Source organism: Peromyscus maniculatus, chromosome 14, assembly GCF_049852395.1.
Source record: "Peromyscus maniculatus bairdii isolate BWxNUB_F1_BW_parent chromosome 14, HU_Pman_BW_mat_3.1, whole genome shotgun sequence".
NCBI classification, from domain to species: Eukaryota; Metazoa; Chordata; class Mammalia; order Rodentia; family Cricetidae; genus Peromyscus; species Peromyscus maniculatus.
The window spans coordinates 57,334,135-57,354,011 of NC_134865.1; the positions used below are offsets into that span (position 1 = coordinate 57,334,135).

Below are 19,877 nucleotides of genomic sequence, written 5' to 3' on the forward strand. Positions count from 1 at the left end.
CGTAAGGCCGTGGGCCACCCACCAGTCTTACGTCCTAGGGGCTTCTGCCCCCGGGAGAGGACCTGGCCCGGCCGCTCACGGATGTGGAAAGCCCAACACCTAGCCTTAGAAGGCTTCTGGGACCATTTCTCTCCCTGCTACCCCCAGGTCTGCAGGATGAGTATGGCTTTGCGTTTTGGACAAGAGTTATTTGTGGAGCGGGTTCTCAGCACACCCCCAGGAGGGCCCCCCGAAGGGAGAAGGACCACCTGGCATCCTGTTTATGCTTGGATGCCCACTCTCCTATTGGGCTACAGAAACACCAAGTACAGACTTGGTTTTTTCTTGTCTTCTAGTAGTTTCAGAACTTAAAAATAAAGGTTGTTACTGAGTAAATTATCAATAAATATTGAATGAATGAATGAATGCCTTTATGAGAAAGGTTTGGCATTAGCCTAAAACCCAAATGTTTGTTGTTTGCCTCTTTGTTATGAGCTATACAACCTAGACCTCCCTGAGTCTATTTTCTGGAGAATCACCAGGGTGGGCTGAGGAGGCTAGGAGAACCTAAGGGCCTCAAAGACATCACCCCCAATCTGTCTGTATCCTCTGATAACCCCGCTCTTTATCTCCAGCTCAGTAAGATAGAATTCTGGCTTGAGCATTGGGATGATTCTGCCCAGTGGGTCCTAATCCAGCCTAGAGACAGAGTGGAGGCTGAAACTAGGTGTTTTCCTGTAAGCTGGTTCTCAATCTGGGGGGTCAAATGACCCTTTCACAGGGGTCACCTAAGACCATCATGCATATCAGATATTTACATTATGATTCATAACAGTAGCAAAATTATAGTTATGAAGTAGCCAAGAAAATAATTTTATGGTTTATGGTTGGATGTTACTACAACATAAAGGGTTGAAATGTTAGGAAGGTTGAGAACCCCTGCTCTCAGCCTTCATTATGAGCAGCTGCTAACCCTTTAGGGCATGACTTCTCTCTTCACTGGCCTTTCCAACCTTACAAAGGCCAAAGACAAACCCAATGATCAGCAGCCACCCAGAATCCCCTGCTGAGGTCCCCATTGGGATACAAAGCCAAGCCACTTTCTCCAGGACCTCGGTGGAGAACAGGTGTGAGCCCGTGATCTAGGTCATTCCGGGCATTCTGAAACAAGGTCTCATCCACCTGCCTTTCATTCACTCAGGAAGTAGTTGCGGAACCCTGCTGAGGGCTCCACCATGAAGACTAAGTCATCTTTCACATGGCGTTTGCACTCCAGTGAGGGAGAAGCCGGAAGCAAGAGAACTACAGTATGACATAGCTGTCAGGCAGACAGAAGGGTGACGCCGTGTTCCAGGCCATTCAGATGAAGTAGCCCAACACTTCACTGAAGAGGGAGGGGTACCAGGGGGAGTGAACTGGAAAGATCTGAGCAGACTTGCAGAGGCAAGCACCAAGTCCTGGAGGCTAGAAGGAGTGTGGCAATGCTGGAGGAGGTACAAGGGGCCCATGGAGGTTACAGGCTGGTGGGGGTGAAAGAAGTCAAGGGGAGTCAAGGTCATTCAAGGTTGGGGAGGAAACAGAGACCTTGTTGCCTCAGTCATTCTAAGTATATTTTAGAAACCACCAGAAGCATGGCTACTCAGACCACATGCCTGGGGGCGGGGTTTCATGGGAAATCCCTCTGAAAGGAAGTCCATATTCCAACCACAGGCCAGTTTAGATGAAACTCTGTGATGGTAAATTTTGGTTGTCAGCTTGACTGGATCTGGCCAAATACAAGGAGGTCCACTGCTACTATCTAGGTAAGTCTCCTCCTGGGTTAGAGGGAGATAAATTACTGAGCACATTTGTAAGACATTTTCTTGATCCAGTTAGTTGAAGTGAGAAGACCTGGAATATGGATGGCATCTTCCAGCGGCAGCCAGATATAAGGAGGCCAAGGGAAAGCTTGGTTCTTTGCCTGCTTGCCTTCCTGTTGTCTTGCTGGCAGGTTCATCTACCCTGCTGTGTCTTCAGCTCATCTACTCTGCTGCTACTTCCAATTCTTCACGGGAATCAGAACCCAGTGTGGACTGAAGACCTGTGGTTCTCCAGGAACCCTCCAGACCTTCACGACTGGATGGGGACCACGGAGGCACCCAGCCCTGTGGATTGAGCTGCTACTGGGCTGTCAATCTCTTCAGTGTGAAGATAGCTGTTGTTAGACTACCCCGACAGTATCATGCAAGCTAATTTAATAAATCCTTTTAATATATGTTCATTCTGTTGGTTCTGTTCTCCCAGAGAACCCTGGCTAATATACTTTCAAAAATTCTCGTCCATGCCATCTCCCTTTGGGAACCTTCAGCTTCTTTATCATCCACTGAGGACCTCCTAACTCCAACCTCTCGTACAACACTTGAAGTCAACCCACTCTGGCTAAACTTGCTTTCTGGCTTCCTACCTGGCCACTTGCCTAAGAGCTACCATTCCCTCAAAGTCACCTCCCCATCCCTGATGACCCGTCTTTCAGTGGCTGCCTCCCTCCTCTTTTGAACAAAAAGCAAAAGCACTTCCTGAGCATGCCACTGACTGAGCTCGTCCGCGGATGGGTTTCTCATGTTGTGCCTCAGTACCCCCATCTATACAGTTAGCCCTTAGGAAGGCAGTGATCTTTGGCTCCTAGCATACAATAGCACAACCATCTTCTTCTCTCTGGCAGTTACTCTCCACTGGGTGCTGACAATACAGAATCTCATTTAATCCTCTCTACAATCCTTTGCAGCAGGTATGATTACAATTTCTACTTTACTCATAATGGCTATGAAAGTCAAGGAGGTTAAGAGACTTGCCTCAGGTCACCGAGCTAGATAATGGAGCCAGCATTCAATCTTTGACTAAATAGCCCATCCTTACCCACCATGTATGACCTGCATGGCTCTTTTTCTTACAACCTCTGAGCCCTGGCTTGGAACATGATGAGACAAAAAGGATGTATTGGCTTCAAATTATGCACCAAGGGGGCCATTGGAAGGAAGCCCAGCCCCAGGGAAGATGCACATCCCAGGGTGGCCCTGGTAGGTAATGGAGGCTCTAGGCCCACTTGCCCTTCTAAAGAAAGCCACATGATAAATTTCAAATTATGAGAGAAGATGTGTGCCAGCTCATGCATCTTCATTGATAAGTATTCTTTTCAATGTACTCACAAGGTCAGCTATACTTATACAGAAAGGACACACAGGTCCACTAGACAAGTGTTATGTTGGCCAGAGCCTCTAACTTGGGCTGGTTAGAGTGATGGTTAGGGAAAGTTTCCTAGAACAAGTAAGTGATGCTGACCAACCATTCAAAGGATGAGATGATTGGAAAGCCTGCCCATCAAGGTATTCAAGGGCCAGGTACCCAATCAATAGGTAGGGGAGTAATGTGAAGACAGCTGAAGGACTCTAACCATGAACTAGATCCAACGTATCTTCATTGGTGCCTCGGTGCCCCTTTCTAAGAGGTCCCTGGTCCCTATGTAAGCAGGTAATTCCAGAGAATTGTAAGTCAAACCCTTCCTCAAATACAAACTGCCACCCCAAGATCTTAGCCAACACCCAGACATCATTCCACCTATCCAAATATAACTAGCTACCACCTGCCCACCTGCCCAGGCCCCTGTATGCTAAGGACAGCTTAGCAGGCAAACGCTGAGGAAGGATATGCCCTGGGCACATCTTGAACCTGGTTTTCTTTTAAGAATGGAGAAGCCATGTGGGCCCACCCCTCTCCTCCAGCAGAGACCCCAAACCTAGCATGCATGAGAGGAGGGTCATACAGCTCCCACCTTTGAGCAAATGATACTTGCATCAAGTGGGCTGATTTTTTTGTAATTTTTTTTGTTAGTTTTTTTTTTTTTATTTTATGTGCATTGGTATTTTGTCTTCATGTATGTCTGGGTGAGGTTGTCAGATCCCCTGGAACTGGAGTTATAGACAGCTGTGAGCCACAATGTGGGTGTTGGGAATTGAACCCAGGTTCTCTGGAAGAGCAGTCAGTGTGCTTTTAACCGCTGAGCCATCTCTCCAGCCCCCCAAAGGTGGCTTTTGATGTAAGATGGCCTCGATTCTCCCCCTCCCCTCCTAAGCCTCAAGGATGACCCCTCCTTGATGTTATCAATAACGTCTTTCACTCTCTGGAAATCTGAGACTCCCAGCCCTGCAAGCTAAGCCCTGCGCCTTTTTCCTCCGCTCGCTTCTGGTTCTGCCTTCTTCCACAAGGCTGCCAACTTCTGTGAACACTCTCTGGACCAGCACCGAGGGTCTGGAGATTGGTGAGAGCAGCTACGCACAGAGGAACCCCACCTGGTGGGGATCCTGACATTTCTGGAAGGTCTTTTCTCAACCAGGAATCCCATTGTGTGGAGGACTTTTGTTGATCCGATGGACAGCTCACAGGGAATGAGGGGTCAGGAGGGAAACTGGATATATCATTTTCTCTGTCTATTATCTCATCATAAATAAAAGTCTTGAGAGTTTCAGCTGTGTTGATAGATAAACACCCTCCTGGGAAGGTGACCTTTTCCCAGTTTGCAGACCGTCCATGTTGGGAGGGTCTGAGGTTTGGAACCAGCTCTTACCAGCTTCCTAGCAGCCTGTCTTGTATGGTTTGCATTCGTCATGTGACACACTACGGTGTCTAATTTGCTCTGAGCCAATCACATGTATTATGAGACTGGATCATGAACTCTTTTCTTCCCTACAAAGGCACCGCTAAATGGCTCACGTGGGTGGCTCCAATCGGCTGTCTAAGAAAAGGAAAATTGCGGCAGTTTTTATTTTTTATTTTTATTTATGTTCAGTGTGTGTGTGTGTGTGTGTGTGTGTGTGTGTGTGTGTGTGTGTGTGTGTACAGTACGGATGGGATGCAAGCACAGAGGCCAAAGGGCAACTTTGTAGAGTTCCTTCTACGTTTCCTTGGGTTCTGGGGATCAACAGGAATCAGGCTTGGGTGGCAAGTGACCAGCCTCAGAGCCATCTCTCAGGTGTTTTTTGATATCCTACCGATGCATAAAATCTAGTGACACTGTGAGAGCTGGGGGACAAGAATGACTGTGCTTGAAGGAGACTTATGGGGACAAGTGAGCCCAGATCTCAAAACAGATCAGAAGCAAACTGGCCATCTCGGAACTGCTGGTAGCAGGAGCTTTCTACAAGCCGCAGAATAACGCACCTGAGGAGAGGCAGCTCCAGGCAGGGCTGTGACATCTGAAGAGAGAAAATTCCAACCTTGGTGAACTTTTGTTTTGTTTTTTCCCTCTGACAGGGTTTCTCTGTATAACAGCTCTGGCTGTCCTGGAACTCACTCTGTAGACCAGGTTGACCTGGAACTCACAGAGATCTGTCTACCTCTGCCTCTCGAGTGCTGGGATTAAAGGCACGAGCCACCACCATCTGGCGGTGGACTTTTATACCCACCTCAAACACCCTATTTTTCTTGTTGAGGAGAGATGACACTTTGCATTGAAGAAATTGACTCCGTGGGCGTTCTAAGGTTCTGACGGGTCTTTGGTTGGTTACTGGTGGAGAATCCGCAGCATTGGCTGCCGTGTCTCGCCAGCCCTCTGCAGGTTGATTCACGAGAAGGTGCACACCAAGCCGCCCCTGATCTGCGGACAGCACCTTGTGTAGCCAGAGGCTGTGCTGTTCCCCCGCCATTCATAATTTGGACTCTTCTGGAACCCTGGCTTTTCCACCCTCCCCTGGCAATCTCTTCTTCACCCAACATTAGAGACGTGGAGAGTTCGGCTCCACAGAGTTAGCAGGATGTGCCAAAGGAGAGGAAGAAACGCAAACTCCCGAAATTGCTTTGAAAGCAGGAAATGGGCGGAAGCGCTGTTCCCAGACACCCTCACCTTTTTGGCTGGGCCCCCCACTACCTCCACTCAGCTCCAAAAGTTGAGCGAAGGTATACTCCGACTTTCCACACGGAACACACACTTTTGGGAGAAGACCAAACTCAGGCCTGGGAGAAGGTTCTAGAAACAGCGCCCACTGTGTAAGCGGATGCTACCCTCCCTGTTCAGATCCATGATGATCAGCCTCTTGTTAGCAGAGAGGTCAGGAGGTGAGGGGTCGGGAGGATATGGTCTGAGCCAGCTCAGCCGCCCCTGACCGTGTGACCTTGCTACTTCTCACCTCTCTGAGACACCTCACTCCACCGCTCTGTCTTGCTCAGGAAAGAGGCAGCTGATTTCCCCTCTCTACAGATCCGGGCAGAGGACACCTCCTGCGTGTTCTGGAACTGCCCGTCCAGCACGATTCAGCACCGTAGCCGCAAGTTGTATGTGATTATTGAAGTGCAAATGGGTTGGATTGAGATGTCATGCAATTTTAAAACACAGTTCCTCCTTCTCAGCAGCCACAGCTCAAGTGTTTACTAGTCACACGTGGCTTGTGGTGACCATGTTGGACCGGGAAATATAGAACATTTCCATCATCCCGAACCTTCTAGTAGTTCACACACCAAGCCAAAAGACAGCAAAGGGTGGGGGTGAGGTGGCTTCTGAACGTCTTAGCCACGCCCCATTCCCCTCAGCCAGGCCTCGGCCAATGTGCGGAAGGGAGTACAACAGGACAGACAGACGGCCCCTTCTGTCTCTCCAGATAAGATTTGCCGTCATTTCTTTCCTCTGGGTCCCAGGGACCCCGTCCTTCCTGTCTCTCTACATACGACCTATGAGCTGAGACCCTGGCTGTAAGACACCCCCACCCCACACAAGCTCTGCCTCTTCTGTATTCTGCCCCCAGGGACCAAACAACCTGTCCCCTGTGCTAGGGATCTCTCTCTCTCTCTCTCTCACGCCAAAGCCTTTACAGATCTGACGGTTTCCAACCATCCGCAACACTTGCCCCAGGCTCTCCCTGGGCACCTCCCCTTTAGAATGTGTTTATGGGGGGCACAGCCCCTTGGCCCTAGAGCAAGAGACCCTAAGAATCTCGGGCTCACACCCCCCAGAACCCTCTGTGGTCTCCTCCTTTCCACGGAAGGCCCATGAGGAGGGCAGTACCTGTCAGAACCTCGGGCCTGGGCCTCCAGGCTGTGGAGAAGTCAGGGCCCCAGGACCCATGGCTTCTTCGCTCTGTTCCCACCACAGCTGTGCCGGGCCACTGCAAACAGCACCGGGGCTCAGCGGCCCGCCAAGCGCCGGGCTCCAAAATAGCAGTCGTAGTCACATAAAAGCCTCTAATGAGAGAAAGATGCCATTTTTGGCCCCTCGCACACTCCCTGCAGACGCCGTCTGGCAGGCCAAGTGGGCCTCTACTGTTTGGCGGCCCGGAGGGGAGGAAGGGAAGGTGTGAGTCAGACTTTGGCCCCAGCCTCTAGGCCTGGCCTGCCCTGTTAATTGCTTTAACAAATGCTGAGAGGCTGGGCCACAGGGAGGCTGAGGGCCAGGGACTGGGGCAGAACGCAACTCCAGTTCCCACCAGCCACGGCAGGCACACGGAAGGAGATTCCAGGGTATATCCATCCTGCAACCTTGGCTTAGCGGGGAGAAGCTTTGGTGGTTTTGGTCCCAGCAGGGGCCCCCCAGAGATGAGGAACAGGACAAGCACCATCAGGGATGAGCCTGTGAGGAGGCTCTTCCTGGAAAGCAGCAGCAAGGGCACAGAAGACAGTTCTGTGGTTGACGTGTGGCCATCTGCCCCCGGTACCCCCAGCTCACGGCAGAGCATGGAGGAAAGTGTTACCTTGCCATCATAGGCTGTCTGAATCCGAACCGTGTGGATGCAGGAGCCATTACCACTGGCAGACTGTGTGCTTATCTAGAACATGGCTGTGCATCTACTATTTAACGGCTGCCTAGAATGGTAAAGAAGATAAAGCACGTCCATTCCTTCATAGAACTTCCAAATTAACCAGAAGGGTATCAGAAAACACACAACAGTGGAACAGAAGGCCGGAAGTCGGGATGTGAAGATATGGAGGCAACAGTTAGGGGGCCAAGATCCAGAGAAAACAAGACTGAGGAGGAGGAAGTATTAGCAGAGTGGTAGGAGGCTGCCTCTCTGAGGAGGGGAGCATGATGCCAGGCACACAGGCAGTGAGTGGAGGCAGAGCCGGGGTGGGGGGAGTGGCGTTGATCACAGACTAGAGGAGGCACATTCCCAGCAGCCAGACTAGATTATGTGAGTCAGGGTAAGGGCTAAGAGCCAGGCTGGAAGGGACACTGCTTTGGGGACCCCCACAGCAGAAGGCAAGCTGGTGCGTTAAGGGGTAACAGAAAGAATAGCCCGTAGACTCCTGCAGATATCCAGAGTAGATCTCCACAGACGCCCGAGACCAGAGAGGCATCGCAGGAAGAAGCGAGGCACAAACAGTCCTCATGGGAGTTGGGAAGTGAAAACAAGCTCGGCTTGGCAAGGAATGATGACAAAGCATGAGGAAAGAGGTGTCCCGTGTGGCCCTGGCTATCTGGGGATGCCATTTCACACCAGGAGAAAAACTGCCTCGGGGAGAGAAAGCATGCGCTCATTTGCGCAAGCTGGCGTCCGACATTCAGGGAGGCAATCGCAATAGATCCCGAGTAGGCAGCAGACCCAGGAGCCTGAGGTCGAGGGAGAAGTCTGGCTGGGGGTGTCTATAAACACGGGCTAGTGGCCCCAAGACAGTGTCTACATCTATGAGAAAGCAGGCCACTCCAGGGGCAGTGCAGCCAGAAAAAGAGGGCTGTGGACGTCCTGGGAAACTGTTGGTTAGTGGCAGGAATAGAAGCCATAGTCAGGGGCATGCAGGCCGAGGACACACTAGCGTGTGTAGAGGGGACCAGCCCCTGGCTTCAGGAAGTTTCTGGCTTAGGACATCTCATGATGCAAAAAGCCTCATGGGGAAATACACACTGACCAGGAAGAGCTACAGTACCCTACATCTGGGGGCTGTGTATTTCTTGTTAGTTGGGTCTCCATTGAGCTCACATGATTTCTTTTGCCTCCTCCTAGCTTCCTCTCCACCATCCCCTAACAACTTCTGCATAACTGTCCTTCTCACGTGTGAGTCTTCTACAGGTATGCTATGGGTGGGATCAGGCAAGCACCCTGAGGGAAGCCAAGTGGGGCCCAGAAAAAGAGAGACAGGGTCCTTGTAGGACTGAGACAAGACCCAGAAGGAATATCGTCCCAATGCCTACCACACAAGGCGGAGGCTCTGGACCAAGAAGTCAGGAGCAAAATGCACACCCAGGACTCCATCACCAGGTCCCCTGAGCGGCAGGGAGGGTTTCTGGGAAAGCTGACAGGCGTTTGTGGCCCAGGAAAGGCACTATGCCGCACAGAGGTGCTACATGCTGGGGGCAGTGAGATAACCCCCAGCCTGAGAAATCAAAGCCAACAACGTAGGCTCTGTATAAAGAGCCTGGAGGACACGGCAGACCAGGAATGAAACGTTTGACCTAAGTCACCTCATCTGTTCCTTGTAACTCTGGAAGGAAGCAACTATTGTTAGTCACAGGGCACAGAAGAGGACAGACAGAGAGAGCTCCAGCAGCTTGTCCATGGCCGCACACCCACCGAGTGGGTCTCCAGCACAGGCTCTGGTGACCATGCTCCAGATGCCTCAAGGGTCATTGTTTTAAAATTCAGTAATATACGAATCTCTATGAGTTCGAGGCCAGCCTGGTCTGTAGAGTGCGTTCCAGGACAGTTAAGGCTACACACAGAAACTCTGTCTTGAAAAACCAAATAAACAAATAGATAGATAGATAGATAGATAGATAGATAGATAGATAGATAGATAGAGATAGGTAGGTAGATAGATAGATAGATAGATAGATAGATAGATAGATAGATAGACAGATAGATGATAGATAGATAAAATCAGTAATATAAAGGACTTATGACAACCTGGCACACTGTGAGAGGTATGGATTGTATTGTTGTTAATCCCAAAGACAAGCCTGTATAAGTTGTCACACACTGTATGGCTAAGATTGAACTAAAAAGGGAAAAAGTTACTTGCCCAAGGATCTACACCTGGGGTTTAACCATCCATCTCCTTAGATCTGAAACCAGAATCTAAAGCATAGACTCTTAACCTCGAACCTGACTGCAGGAGTTGGGGTCTAGAGACGGGGTCCCCTCCTCAGCCACTGCAGGAGACTGTCCTCCCCAGAGAGCCCCAGACCCTGTGTCCTCAAGTCCAGATAGGTTCTACAGCCCCTCCCCCAGATGTGTGGAGACAGGGGTGAGCTCAGGTGAGAAAACCGAAGAATCTCCCCCAAAGCAGCAGCTATAAACAGGACAGCCATCTCACTTCCTACTGCCCCTCAGCCAGCTGCCTCCACAAATACATAAACACATGAATCATGCAGATGAGCTGGCAAGATCATGAAAAAAGGCAGATACCAAGACCAAGGGAGAAAACGGAGGCCCCGATTCCAGACTCCACCAAGGTAGAGGGAGGAAATGGGGATACAGCAATGTGGCAGCCAGAGACATGGCTCCCCAGGTTCCCATGGCTTTGGGGGAAGAGAGCAGACTAGCCGGGGAGGTGGGAGGGTGTGAGGACTTAGGACCGCTTGCTTCCACGAGAGAGGAGAGAGGCCAGGAATAAGGGGCAACTGAGCCAGGACCAGCACTTCTGCACATGGGTAGATTACCAAGTCCTCATATGTGAGGAGACAGAAGAGGAACTAAGTCTCCACATGGTTTGGGGGCCAAGACTGAAATGGGGTGGGGGTACATCATACATTCCTCCTTATCTGTTCTCATCTCCCACCTGCCTGGAAGGCACCCTGTATGTATGAAATTGCTAGGACGGAATCCTGAACATTCTCTGGCGTGGCATCTCCCCATCCCTCAGGGCAGCTGTGTAGAGGGAGAGGGCAATGAAAAGCCACCGGAGAAGCACAGAGCCAGCTGTCAGGGTAGGCAGCCAAGAGCACCACATTCTACACAGCCCTGGGCCCAGTTATCCAGGACCAACACCCCATGGCTCACGTGGTTCTCATTAGGCTCATTAGCAGCAAAATAGCAACAAGCAGACAGCGTGGGGACCCACTAAACACCACGCAGCCCCTCAGTGGGCAGCCCGCTTCAAGTAGGGAAGGCCAGTCCTCCAGGGAGCTGCCAGCCCACAGCCCGGTCCGAGGGTAAGGAGACAGGTTTGGGGGTGGTGCCGCAGAACTGTTATGCTGGACAGGGAAATAGTGGGGTGTGGGTGCCTACACATCCTCCAGCAGCAGCCCCTTCTGAGACATGAGGGTGCACCCACGCTGGGTCTGAGACGCTCTGCACTTACCCAACCTCAAGTTTCCAGTGTTAAAACTACAGTTTGGCAAAGAGGAATACTGGAAAAATCACAAGTGAGTTAGGAAACAGGCTGCAGGCCTGCAGGGCCGAGTGTGGCCAGGCCCAGACCCCTCAGGCATCTGGGTAGAGGCCCACCCCCTGTGAGGCTGCCTGTTCCAGTCAACCCGAGCAACACTCGACCCAGCCAAAGGCTCCCTGCAAAGGCTGAGCTCTCTGGAACATACCAATCTCCTTCCCCAGCCTTGAACTTCAGACATCTCCAGAGTCCCCAGGGACTCTCAAAGTGTGGTCCCTGGTCCTGCAGCATCAACAGCCCCAGCCTGGACAGCACTCTATCCTCGGGGGGCGTATCTCCTAACCAAAGCCTTAGTTTCCTTGTAGGGGGAGGAGCTTAACTGTGATGTCTGTGAAGAGTCTGGCAAGGTGTTGGGCTAGCCTAACATCCAATGCTTAGCTAGTAGCAGCCCCAGGAATTACACTATCCTCCCCAGAGTTCCAATGCAGAGTGAGGCCCAGAAGAAAGGATCAGGTACCTGGTAGCAGGGCGTGAGTACCATCCTGGAGTCGGGCTATCTGATTCCATTCTACTTTCCACCGTTACCTGACTTATATTCTCATCCACCATGTAAGTATTGGCTCTTGACTCTGCCTCTGACATTAATGGAGGCATGGGGCATGGCTCTCAGCCTAGAGGTCATGACTCTTCCTGTCTCCATCTTTGGTCTCCACGTAGCTAAGAGGATTTCTTTCTTCCCCAACATTTAAGACAGTTAGGCAGCCTTCAGAGTAGTCTGAGAGAAGGCTGTTCCCGACACCAACTCAGAGCCTTATTTGATCATCCTGGTACCATGTCTGCCTGATAGGCCAGGGGCCAGTGCAGAGGTGGATTCCCACAGCCCACCGTAAGACTGGTGTCCCCAGAGGTATATTCTGCAGGCCACAAACATGGTACCAACAGAGTGGGCGGGGAGAAGGAAATGTAAGAAGTTTAAAACATGAGCGGGAATCTGCCCCGAGAAACAGTCTCCATTTGGAGGCATCTCTAAGTCTCCCTTCTCCGAAGACCAGCTGCATCCCCAGGAGGAGGCCAAGGAAGACCCGTCTGCTCCTGGTCCCGGCATCCTCATCCAGGTTTCCCTTAAGAGCAAGAGGGGCGGACGGGGCAGGAGGCACTCACGTTTGATGCAGTGGGTGGTGCTGTTTGAGGTCGTCCATCCTGGGCAGCACCGTCCCCCGCAGACATTTCTCCTGTGGAGTCGCCAGAGCAAAGTTAGTACGAGAATGCTCAGAGCTGGGACTATTCATACAGCCCCCTTTAGGCAGGGATGGGGGGATACTTAGAGGCCGGGGAGACTGTCCCCATCCCACGGGGAGGCCACCTGGTCCAGGAATGAGGACTGTGGTGTGATGAAGACCAAAGCTGAATCTTGTCCCTGCTGTTCCCTGTACACCTCTGGGAGACCTCGGTCTCTCCATCTGCACAATGGAGATAATGCGTGCCTTACCGAGTGACTGTGATGAGTGAGGCAAGGTGTCTAGCACCCAGGACACAGAAGCCAGTACAGAGCAGAGCACGGTGGCATACTGAGGGGAGTTAGGCCAGCCTAGAACTGGGCAAGACCTCATCTCAAACAGTTTACACACACACACACACACACACACACCACACACATACCACACACACACACACACACACACACACCACACCACACACACACACACACACACCACACATACACCACACACACACACATACACCACACACACACACACCACACACACACATACACCACACACCACACACACACACAACACACACATACAACACACACACAACACACACACACACAACACACACACAACACACACACAACACACACACACATACACAACACACACACACAACACACACACATACACCACACACACACATACACCACACACCACACACACGCACAACACACACATACAACACACACACACACACACACACACACAAAGTAACAAGGACAAGATGGTAAGCAAGTTCAGAGAGATTCAGTCATTTGCCAAAGCCACATAACCATCGAGTATCAGAGCCCAATTCAAATCTAGGTTGGCAGGCTAGTCCGGGTAGCTCAGTGAGAGAGAGCCTACCCTAGCATGTTAGAGGCCCTGGTTTCTATCCAGAACACACACACACACACACACACACACACACACACACACACACACACACACACACACACACACCCCACACACACACACACACACAAAACAAAACAAAACAAAAAAACCAAAAAACTCTGAGTTGGTTGGACTCTACACCAGGCTCCAAGTCTACGACGCCTCTCACCAAAAGCCACACACTGTGCTCCTTGCCTGCAGATGCTGACGGCAAGGAGGTCCTGTATAAATAGTCTTAAGGATATATATGCCAGTCACCATCCCACGAATTCAAACCAGGAGGAGTAGACTTGGCCAGGCCCGTATGTGATCAGACTGAGTGCTAAGTGTGAGACTAAAAAAACAGGACTCTTGGGTCACTGCTCAAGAAAGGCTTCCAGGGTGGCAGCTGGTAGGAAGAGGGGACATAACAAAGCCACCTCTGTCCAGGAAGCACACTTTTCATTTGGGAAAGACAATGGGATGTAGTTTAGGGGGGCGGTGCACCTGGCTCTGACACCTTGATGAGACTTTAACTTTTGCTCAAGTTGGAACATTTACTCCACTTGTCCAAATGTCATCCTCAGAAGTCTAGAGAGTGCCACCAGCACCAGAAGGTTCCTTAGCCCAAGCTCTCCATCCGCAGACCCCAGATAACCAGACAAGGGAAATGCCCCAAGAAAGAGTACTCCGGAGAAGACAAGACAGGAGAGGCGGGTTCTGACTCACTGGGCCCAGTCATCAGGAACAGAAACGAAACAGGGTTAAGAGGGAGGGAGAGGTTGGGGGGCCAGAGGCTGGAGTGGGTGGCCGTTCCTGGGATCCTTGGGGCCAAGATGACGAGCATCTGGTGCCGCTTAGGAAATTGTTTGACATTTGAGTGGACCCCAAAGCTCGTGCGGTTGTGGGAGTCATACAAAGAATTCAAAATAAATTCCTAAAGCCTGCAAAGGCTGAGGCCCCTTCCTGGCCCTTGGGCCCAACATTGTGGGGCACGGCCTCCCAGGGAGCTTTCAGAATGTCCCGCTGGCCAAGAGCTTTGTCTTGCTGGCTACCTCCTCAGGCACCATCCTGGTTCCATAAAGTTCTTCTCCCAATCAAGGCCTGAGTCACCAGACCCCAAGGAGAAAGCTGCCCCCCATCCCAGGCCCAGGGCTTTCAAGAATATACCCGGGGGAGAAGGGAAAAACAGTCCATCATTTGGAAGCCGCTACCCCTTGTGGTAGTGACAAGCCACTTTGTGGGCTGAAAGGTCTTTGAGAGAAAACAGGCTGCGCGCTCTGGGAGTTTTCTGAAAACCAGCGCCTGTGGGAACCCAGCACAAACCAAGGAGCCTTCTGCCTCGGAAGTCACAGCACAAATCCTGCCAAAGAGGGCCCTGAGCCACGCATCAACCCAGATGCCCTCAGGGTGGCTTTCCAGCTAAGAGTTAGGAGGTCAGCGGTCAGGTCTGCCTTGTCCGTCTATAGAGGAGTCCTAAGGGATGTCAGGGCCAGAGCAGAGACTGGCCGGAATTAAAGGTTGTCTGCAGAAGGGACGGGACGGAGCTGGAGGACTACCTAAAAGAGACTCAGATACTCAGTGGACATCTCCGAGGCTACCGCAGACCAGCTGGGAGGTGACTGCATCTGTCTTGTTTGCCAGACTTCCAGATCAGACATTAGCTCCCTCCTAAGGCTCCCCTGACAAGAGTCTGGCTTCCCCTGCGCTCACCACCATCCTTTTGTAGTGGTGGCTCCTGCCACCGGGGTCCACTTCTGTCTTGGGTATCTCAAAGGTTCGTTCCTTTGTCTCCTTGCCTCTGTAGGCTGACCCAGTGCCTAACACATGGTGTCTATTAAATGCTCCTTTTAGTCACCCAATCCATGGCTCCCTCAGAGATGGGCTGAGCAATGCTAAGGGTAGGAAAGGGGGTGTTAGGTTTATATGACAGGCAGACTCAGCAAGACAGACTCATGGCAAAGAAGTGATTTCCTGTTCCATGATTTTTGTAACCTACTTAGACAGGTGAGCAGGTCTCCACCTGAGGCTACGTCCTCATGCTGGGTCCTGCCCCTGGACACAACCAGTCTACTTCTCCACAGAAAGAACAGGCCCCAAGGTTCAGCTTCTAGAACAATGGGTGGTGCCTGACCAAAACTGAAAAGCTTCTTTTTTTATTTCAAATTCTCCTACATTTATTTTCTTTTTTTGACAAATAGGACTACTTTAAACTTGCAATAATGATACAAAGTTTCCTTTTAATTATGGATTTATTTATGCAGAAAAATGAGTCAGGCTCTGTTTGTAATGGTAAAAAAATGTAATTCATCTAAACATCCAGAAACAGGAGGATGGATAAATAAACTGTGGTATATTTAGACAAGGGAACAATATACGACAGTTAAAATGAATAAATCTGAGCTGTATATTAACACAGTTAAGTCTCAAATGCCTAATGAGGAAGGAAGAACATTGTAGGAGATACAATAGGCTATCATTTGTCTAAGTTTAAAATACGCAAATATCTAAGTTTAAAATATGCAAATATCCAAGTTTAAAATATGCAAATATCTATGTTTAAAATAGACAAATATCTAAGTTTAAAATATGCAAATATCCATCTAAAATATGCAAAAATTTTAAAGTACAATATTATGTATTCTATGGGTATTTACATCTGTTGTAATAGTATAAAACACACCTTGGAAATATTTAAATCCAAGGAGTGGTTCACTGCAGAAAGATGGAGGCAAATTTAGAGAAGAAATTTCAACTTAGAAAAAAACCTGAAAGTAAAATAACTTGTGAGCTCTGTTACTTACAATACCTTTTAGTATCCATCTAAAATTTCATAATTGACTTCAAAATATTTGACATGGAATTCTGTTACCTCGATAATGTATCGATGAAGAAGAAAAAAAAGCTGGCAAGGTGGCTCATTGGATAAAAGCCCTTGCCGCCAAACCTTACAGCCCAAGTTCAATCCCTGGAACCCACTTGGTGGAAAGAGAGAAAATAAGAGAATACGAAGAAAATACAAAGATGCTCTGCTATGAGGCTGGTTCAAAAGACACTGAGCGCTGGGAAACAATGGCTTAATAAGTCCTCTGTAGACTGCTCACCTCTGCACCTCAGACATTTAGCACAGTGCCTGGCACATATTTTTTTAAAAAAATACCCACTACATCAAAATTTCCATGAGGACAGGACTCATCTGTCTTGTCCACTGCTATACCCCCAGGGTCCAGCACAGTGCATATTGAAGGGATTCAAAAGTTAAAAAATTAAGAAAAAAAAAAAAAGTTTCAACTAGCAATGGTGTGCAGTTATACATCCCACCAGCAGATGGCACTTGGCCCCTAGCTCTGACTTCCACACAATGGCCAGGATGGACAGGGATTAAGGAAGTTAAGAAATGATTTTGTCCTTCAGCCCCTCCCCAGGGGATGAAGAGTATGCCAAAAGAACTCATTATCAGCCAAATGTGCAGGAGACAAAAGTGAGGCGTCAATCAGCACAGGTGTGTGTCTGTGTATATAGCAGGTGCCCCTGTGGGTGGCACCCAGCCGCTTACACACCTGTGCATATCCGCCCGCTTGGTCTTGGTGACACTCTACTTTGCTTCACTTTATGACTCCTAACAGCACCTTCCAATACACACACACACACACACACACACACACACACACACACACACACACCCCTAAATGCCTGCAGTGTAAACTCCCCTATGACGGCCAAACTTCATCTCTAGCCTAAGCCCCTGGCTCCCCTATAAACAGGGTTTCATTCCTGCCCCTGGGCAAACCCCAACGGTGAAAAGCCCTTGTTCTGAGGCAGTGTTAAGTCAGCCTGACCTGGTCATCTCCAGGTGACACTCTGGTCCTTCTCATCTCCTTCCTCATCTGTTTTCTACTGAGCCCCGCCCCCCCCGGGGGGGGGGGGTGTTCCAAGTCACAGTATCTCATCCCTGAGCCTCTCCACTACATTGTACTGCTCCGTGGCACTTAGCAAACACTTCTGATACCTTTAGAAACACGTTCACCAGCACATACCGCTCATGCCTCCAACTTGATTTTAAGTAACCGAGTTGCCCTTCCAGCAGGAACCACGCTGTGTTCTGTGGTTCCCCGCCTCCTTTCACATGCTCAGCAATATGTAATCATGCAGTTGCCCGCACAAGTCAGGCAAGCGGAGAAAGCTGAAACGGGGCAAGTGTCCCATTAACTCTCCTTGAATGGTCCTCTGTAGGAGCCACTTATCAGCATGCGGATCTGCGCCCTGCAGACTTTGGGCTAGGCCTCTGAAGGGCAGCAGGGAGTCCATTCACACTCAGGGAAGGCCAGCTATGTGCAGGCGCTGATCTGATGGGAACACAGAAGTGAACAAAACCCTGCTTTCATGGAACTCGTATAAGTCTGAGCACATAAGCAGAAATAGAAATATATACATGAGGGCTATAAAGGAAGCATGAAATGGGGAGGGGCCAGAGAAGGGGTGAGACACCATGAATCCTGCTGAAATACGGGAGAAGCGCGCTGCAGCCAAGGAGAACAGCAGAAGATCCTCCGTAGTGGAACTAGGGGTACAAGCATCGGGACTCTTAACCTGGGACTAAAACCAACAGGTAAATCAGGCTCAAACCAACGGCTGCCAAAGCCCCTCCTAGGCTTACCCTGCCCAGTCGGGCACTGCCAGGTTATTGTGCCCTCATTCCAGAGACACCTGGTTACTCAGGCAAGATCCCCAACCATTGTAATTCTAGGCAGGGTGTTGCTGGGCAGAGGGGGAGGCCCTTCTTCTGTGGTAATAGAATAGAGTCCGGGGGTCACAGCGAGAGGTGCAAAATAATTAAAGAGTTGGAAGGAGGCTCGGCCTTAAAAAATGTACAAACAGTGCTGACACAGAGACTCACTGGCACACACACACACAGACCCCGTCCCTCACACAGCGTCGGGGCAGCCTTTCCCCTCCAGAGAGCTCCTAAGTCCCTGCCTAAGCCCTCTGCGTGTCCCAGCAGCCCCGAGCCCGGACCATACACTTGTCTCGGCGCGCCGGCTTCGCTGCCAGCCCCTTCCTGGAGATGCATCTGTCTTCGCGCCCGGGTGTCCCCACCCCACCCCCACCCCCTCGTCCAGATCCTCCACCTACTGGCTCCCCGAGCCAGCTTAACCTTCTCTGGGCCTCAAGAACCCAGAGCGCCCACCCAGCTGCCTGCTCCCCACGGCCTCTCGGATCCTGGCAGAGCTGCCAGTCGCTGAGCTGGCTAGCCCAGCACAGAATGAGCTAGAAAGGCACAAGAACTTAACGTCGGGGTTCCGGGTGAGCTGGTGTCCACGGGAAAGGATAGCAGATTTATTCTTTTCCCCCCAAAACTTTTTGAAAGCTGATACTGAGCCCCGGCTTCGGAACCTCGGAGCCGTTTCTCTCCAGTACTGAGGACAAAGGGACACAAGTCTCCTCTGTCCCACATGCCAGTGATGGCATGACTGTCCTCCCCACCATTTCCCCCTCCAGTGCTCACCCGGTGAGCCGCCCCTGCCGTGCAGCCGCGGGTCGCTGCGGGGTCACCGGGCGCGCGACAGAAGGCGCGGCCCGGGCTGCTGCTGGATGCTGCTGGCCCCGGGGACTGCTTCTTCGGGTCTGGACAGGTGGCTGGACTCGACGCAGCTGTTGGGCACGGAATGGCCTCCTGGCCTCGGCCTCAGCCTCAGCGGGCCTCCTGGGGCTCCGCTGGCCCGGCTGGTTCCACTCCGAGGGCGGCAAGCCGGAGACGGGCGCATCAGGCTCCCGGAATAGACTGTACACCTTGGCTGCAGCCGCTGCGGGGTGACTGCCCACGGGGCGCCACAGCCGACTCGCATCCCTGCTAGCTGGTTCATATCTCCCCACGGAGTCCCTCTGGGCATGACCTGGCCCCATCCAAAGAGCCAGGGCGAGTGGCAGAAAGCCCCTCCAACACATCCGCAGGACGCGTCCGGAGCAGCGGGCGGTGGGGGTGGTCTGAGCTCTCATGGCGCCAGTGTGGCTGCAGAGCAGCGGGCACCCGAGACCTCGCGGGAGATGCTCTCCACCGTTCGCTCCACGGACCGGCCTGGAGGCTCGCCCCTACCCGTCTATGGGGGACTCTGAAGCAGCCGTCTGGGGGCCCGGGGGTTCCTGGGCAAGGACTGTATGGCGTGAGCTGCCTGGGCTGCGCACCGAGCCCGTGTCCACTGCACCTTCGTGCCCGCTCCCCGCACTGCAGCCGTCTGAAGGGGAACCGGAGGGTTTTATTTTTGGAAACCACCCCCTGCTTTTTCGTCCCTTTTATCCACGCCATGCCCCCTCCTCGGAGGGACAGCTCGGCCCCCTTATTACGGGAGACAGGAATTCCAGCAACACCCACTTTGGCACCGAGAAGCGAGCGGGCGGCGAGGGGATTAACCCGTGAGGAGCTGCGGGCGATGACGCAGGGCGGACCCGGGGACTGGAGGGACAGATGGGCGTTTGCCTGGACAAGCG

The 19,877-nt window shown here is 51.4% G+C and overlaps 1 protein-coding gene across 2 annotated transcripts in view; it reads right to left on the bottom strand.

Moving 5' to 3' along the window:
• The window catches only part of Ltbp2 (latent transforming growth factor beta binding protein 2), an 89,282-nt gene extending 69,663 nt beyond the window's left edge, over positions 1 to 19,619 (bottom strand). For both annotated transcript variants that reach the window (XM_042260930.2, XM_042260929.2), the window contains exons 1-2: positions 18,898 to 19,619; positions 12,424 to 12,494 (exon numbers count right to left, since the gene is read on the bottom strand). In XM_042260930.2, the coding sequence (XP_042116864.2) occupies positions 12,424 to 12,494; positions 18,898 to 19,388 (562 nt within the window). In that variant the 5' untranslated portion in view covers positions 19,389 to 19,619. The remainder of the gene's footprint in view (positions 1 to 12,423; positions 12,495 to 18,897) is intronic.
• Positions 19,620 to 19,877: the final 258 nt, after the last annotated feature.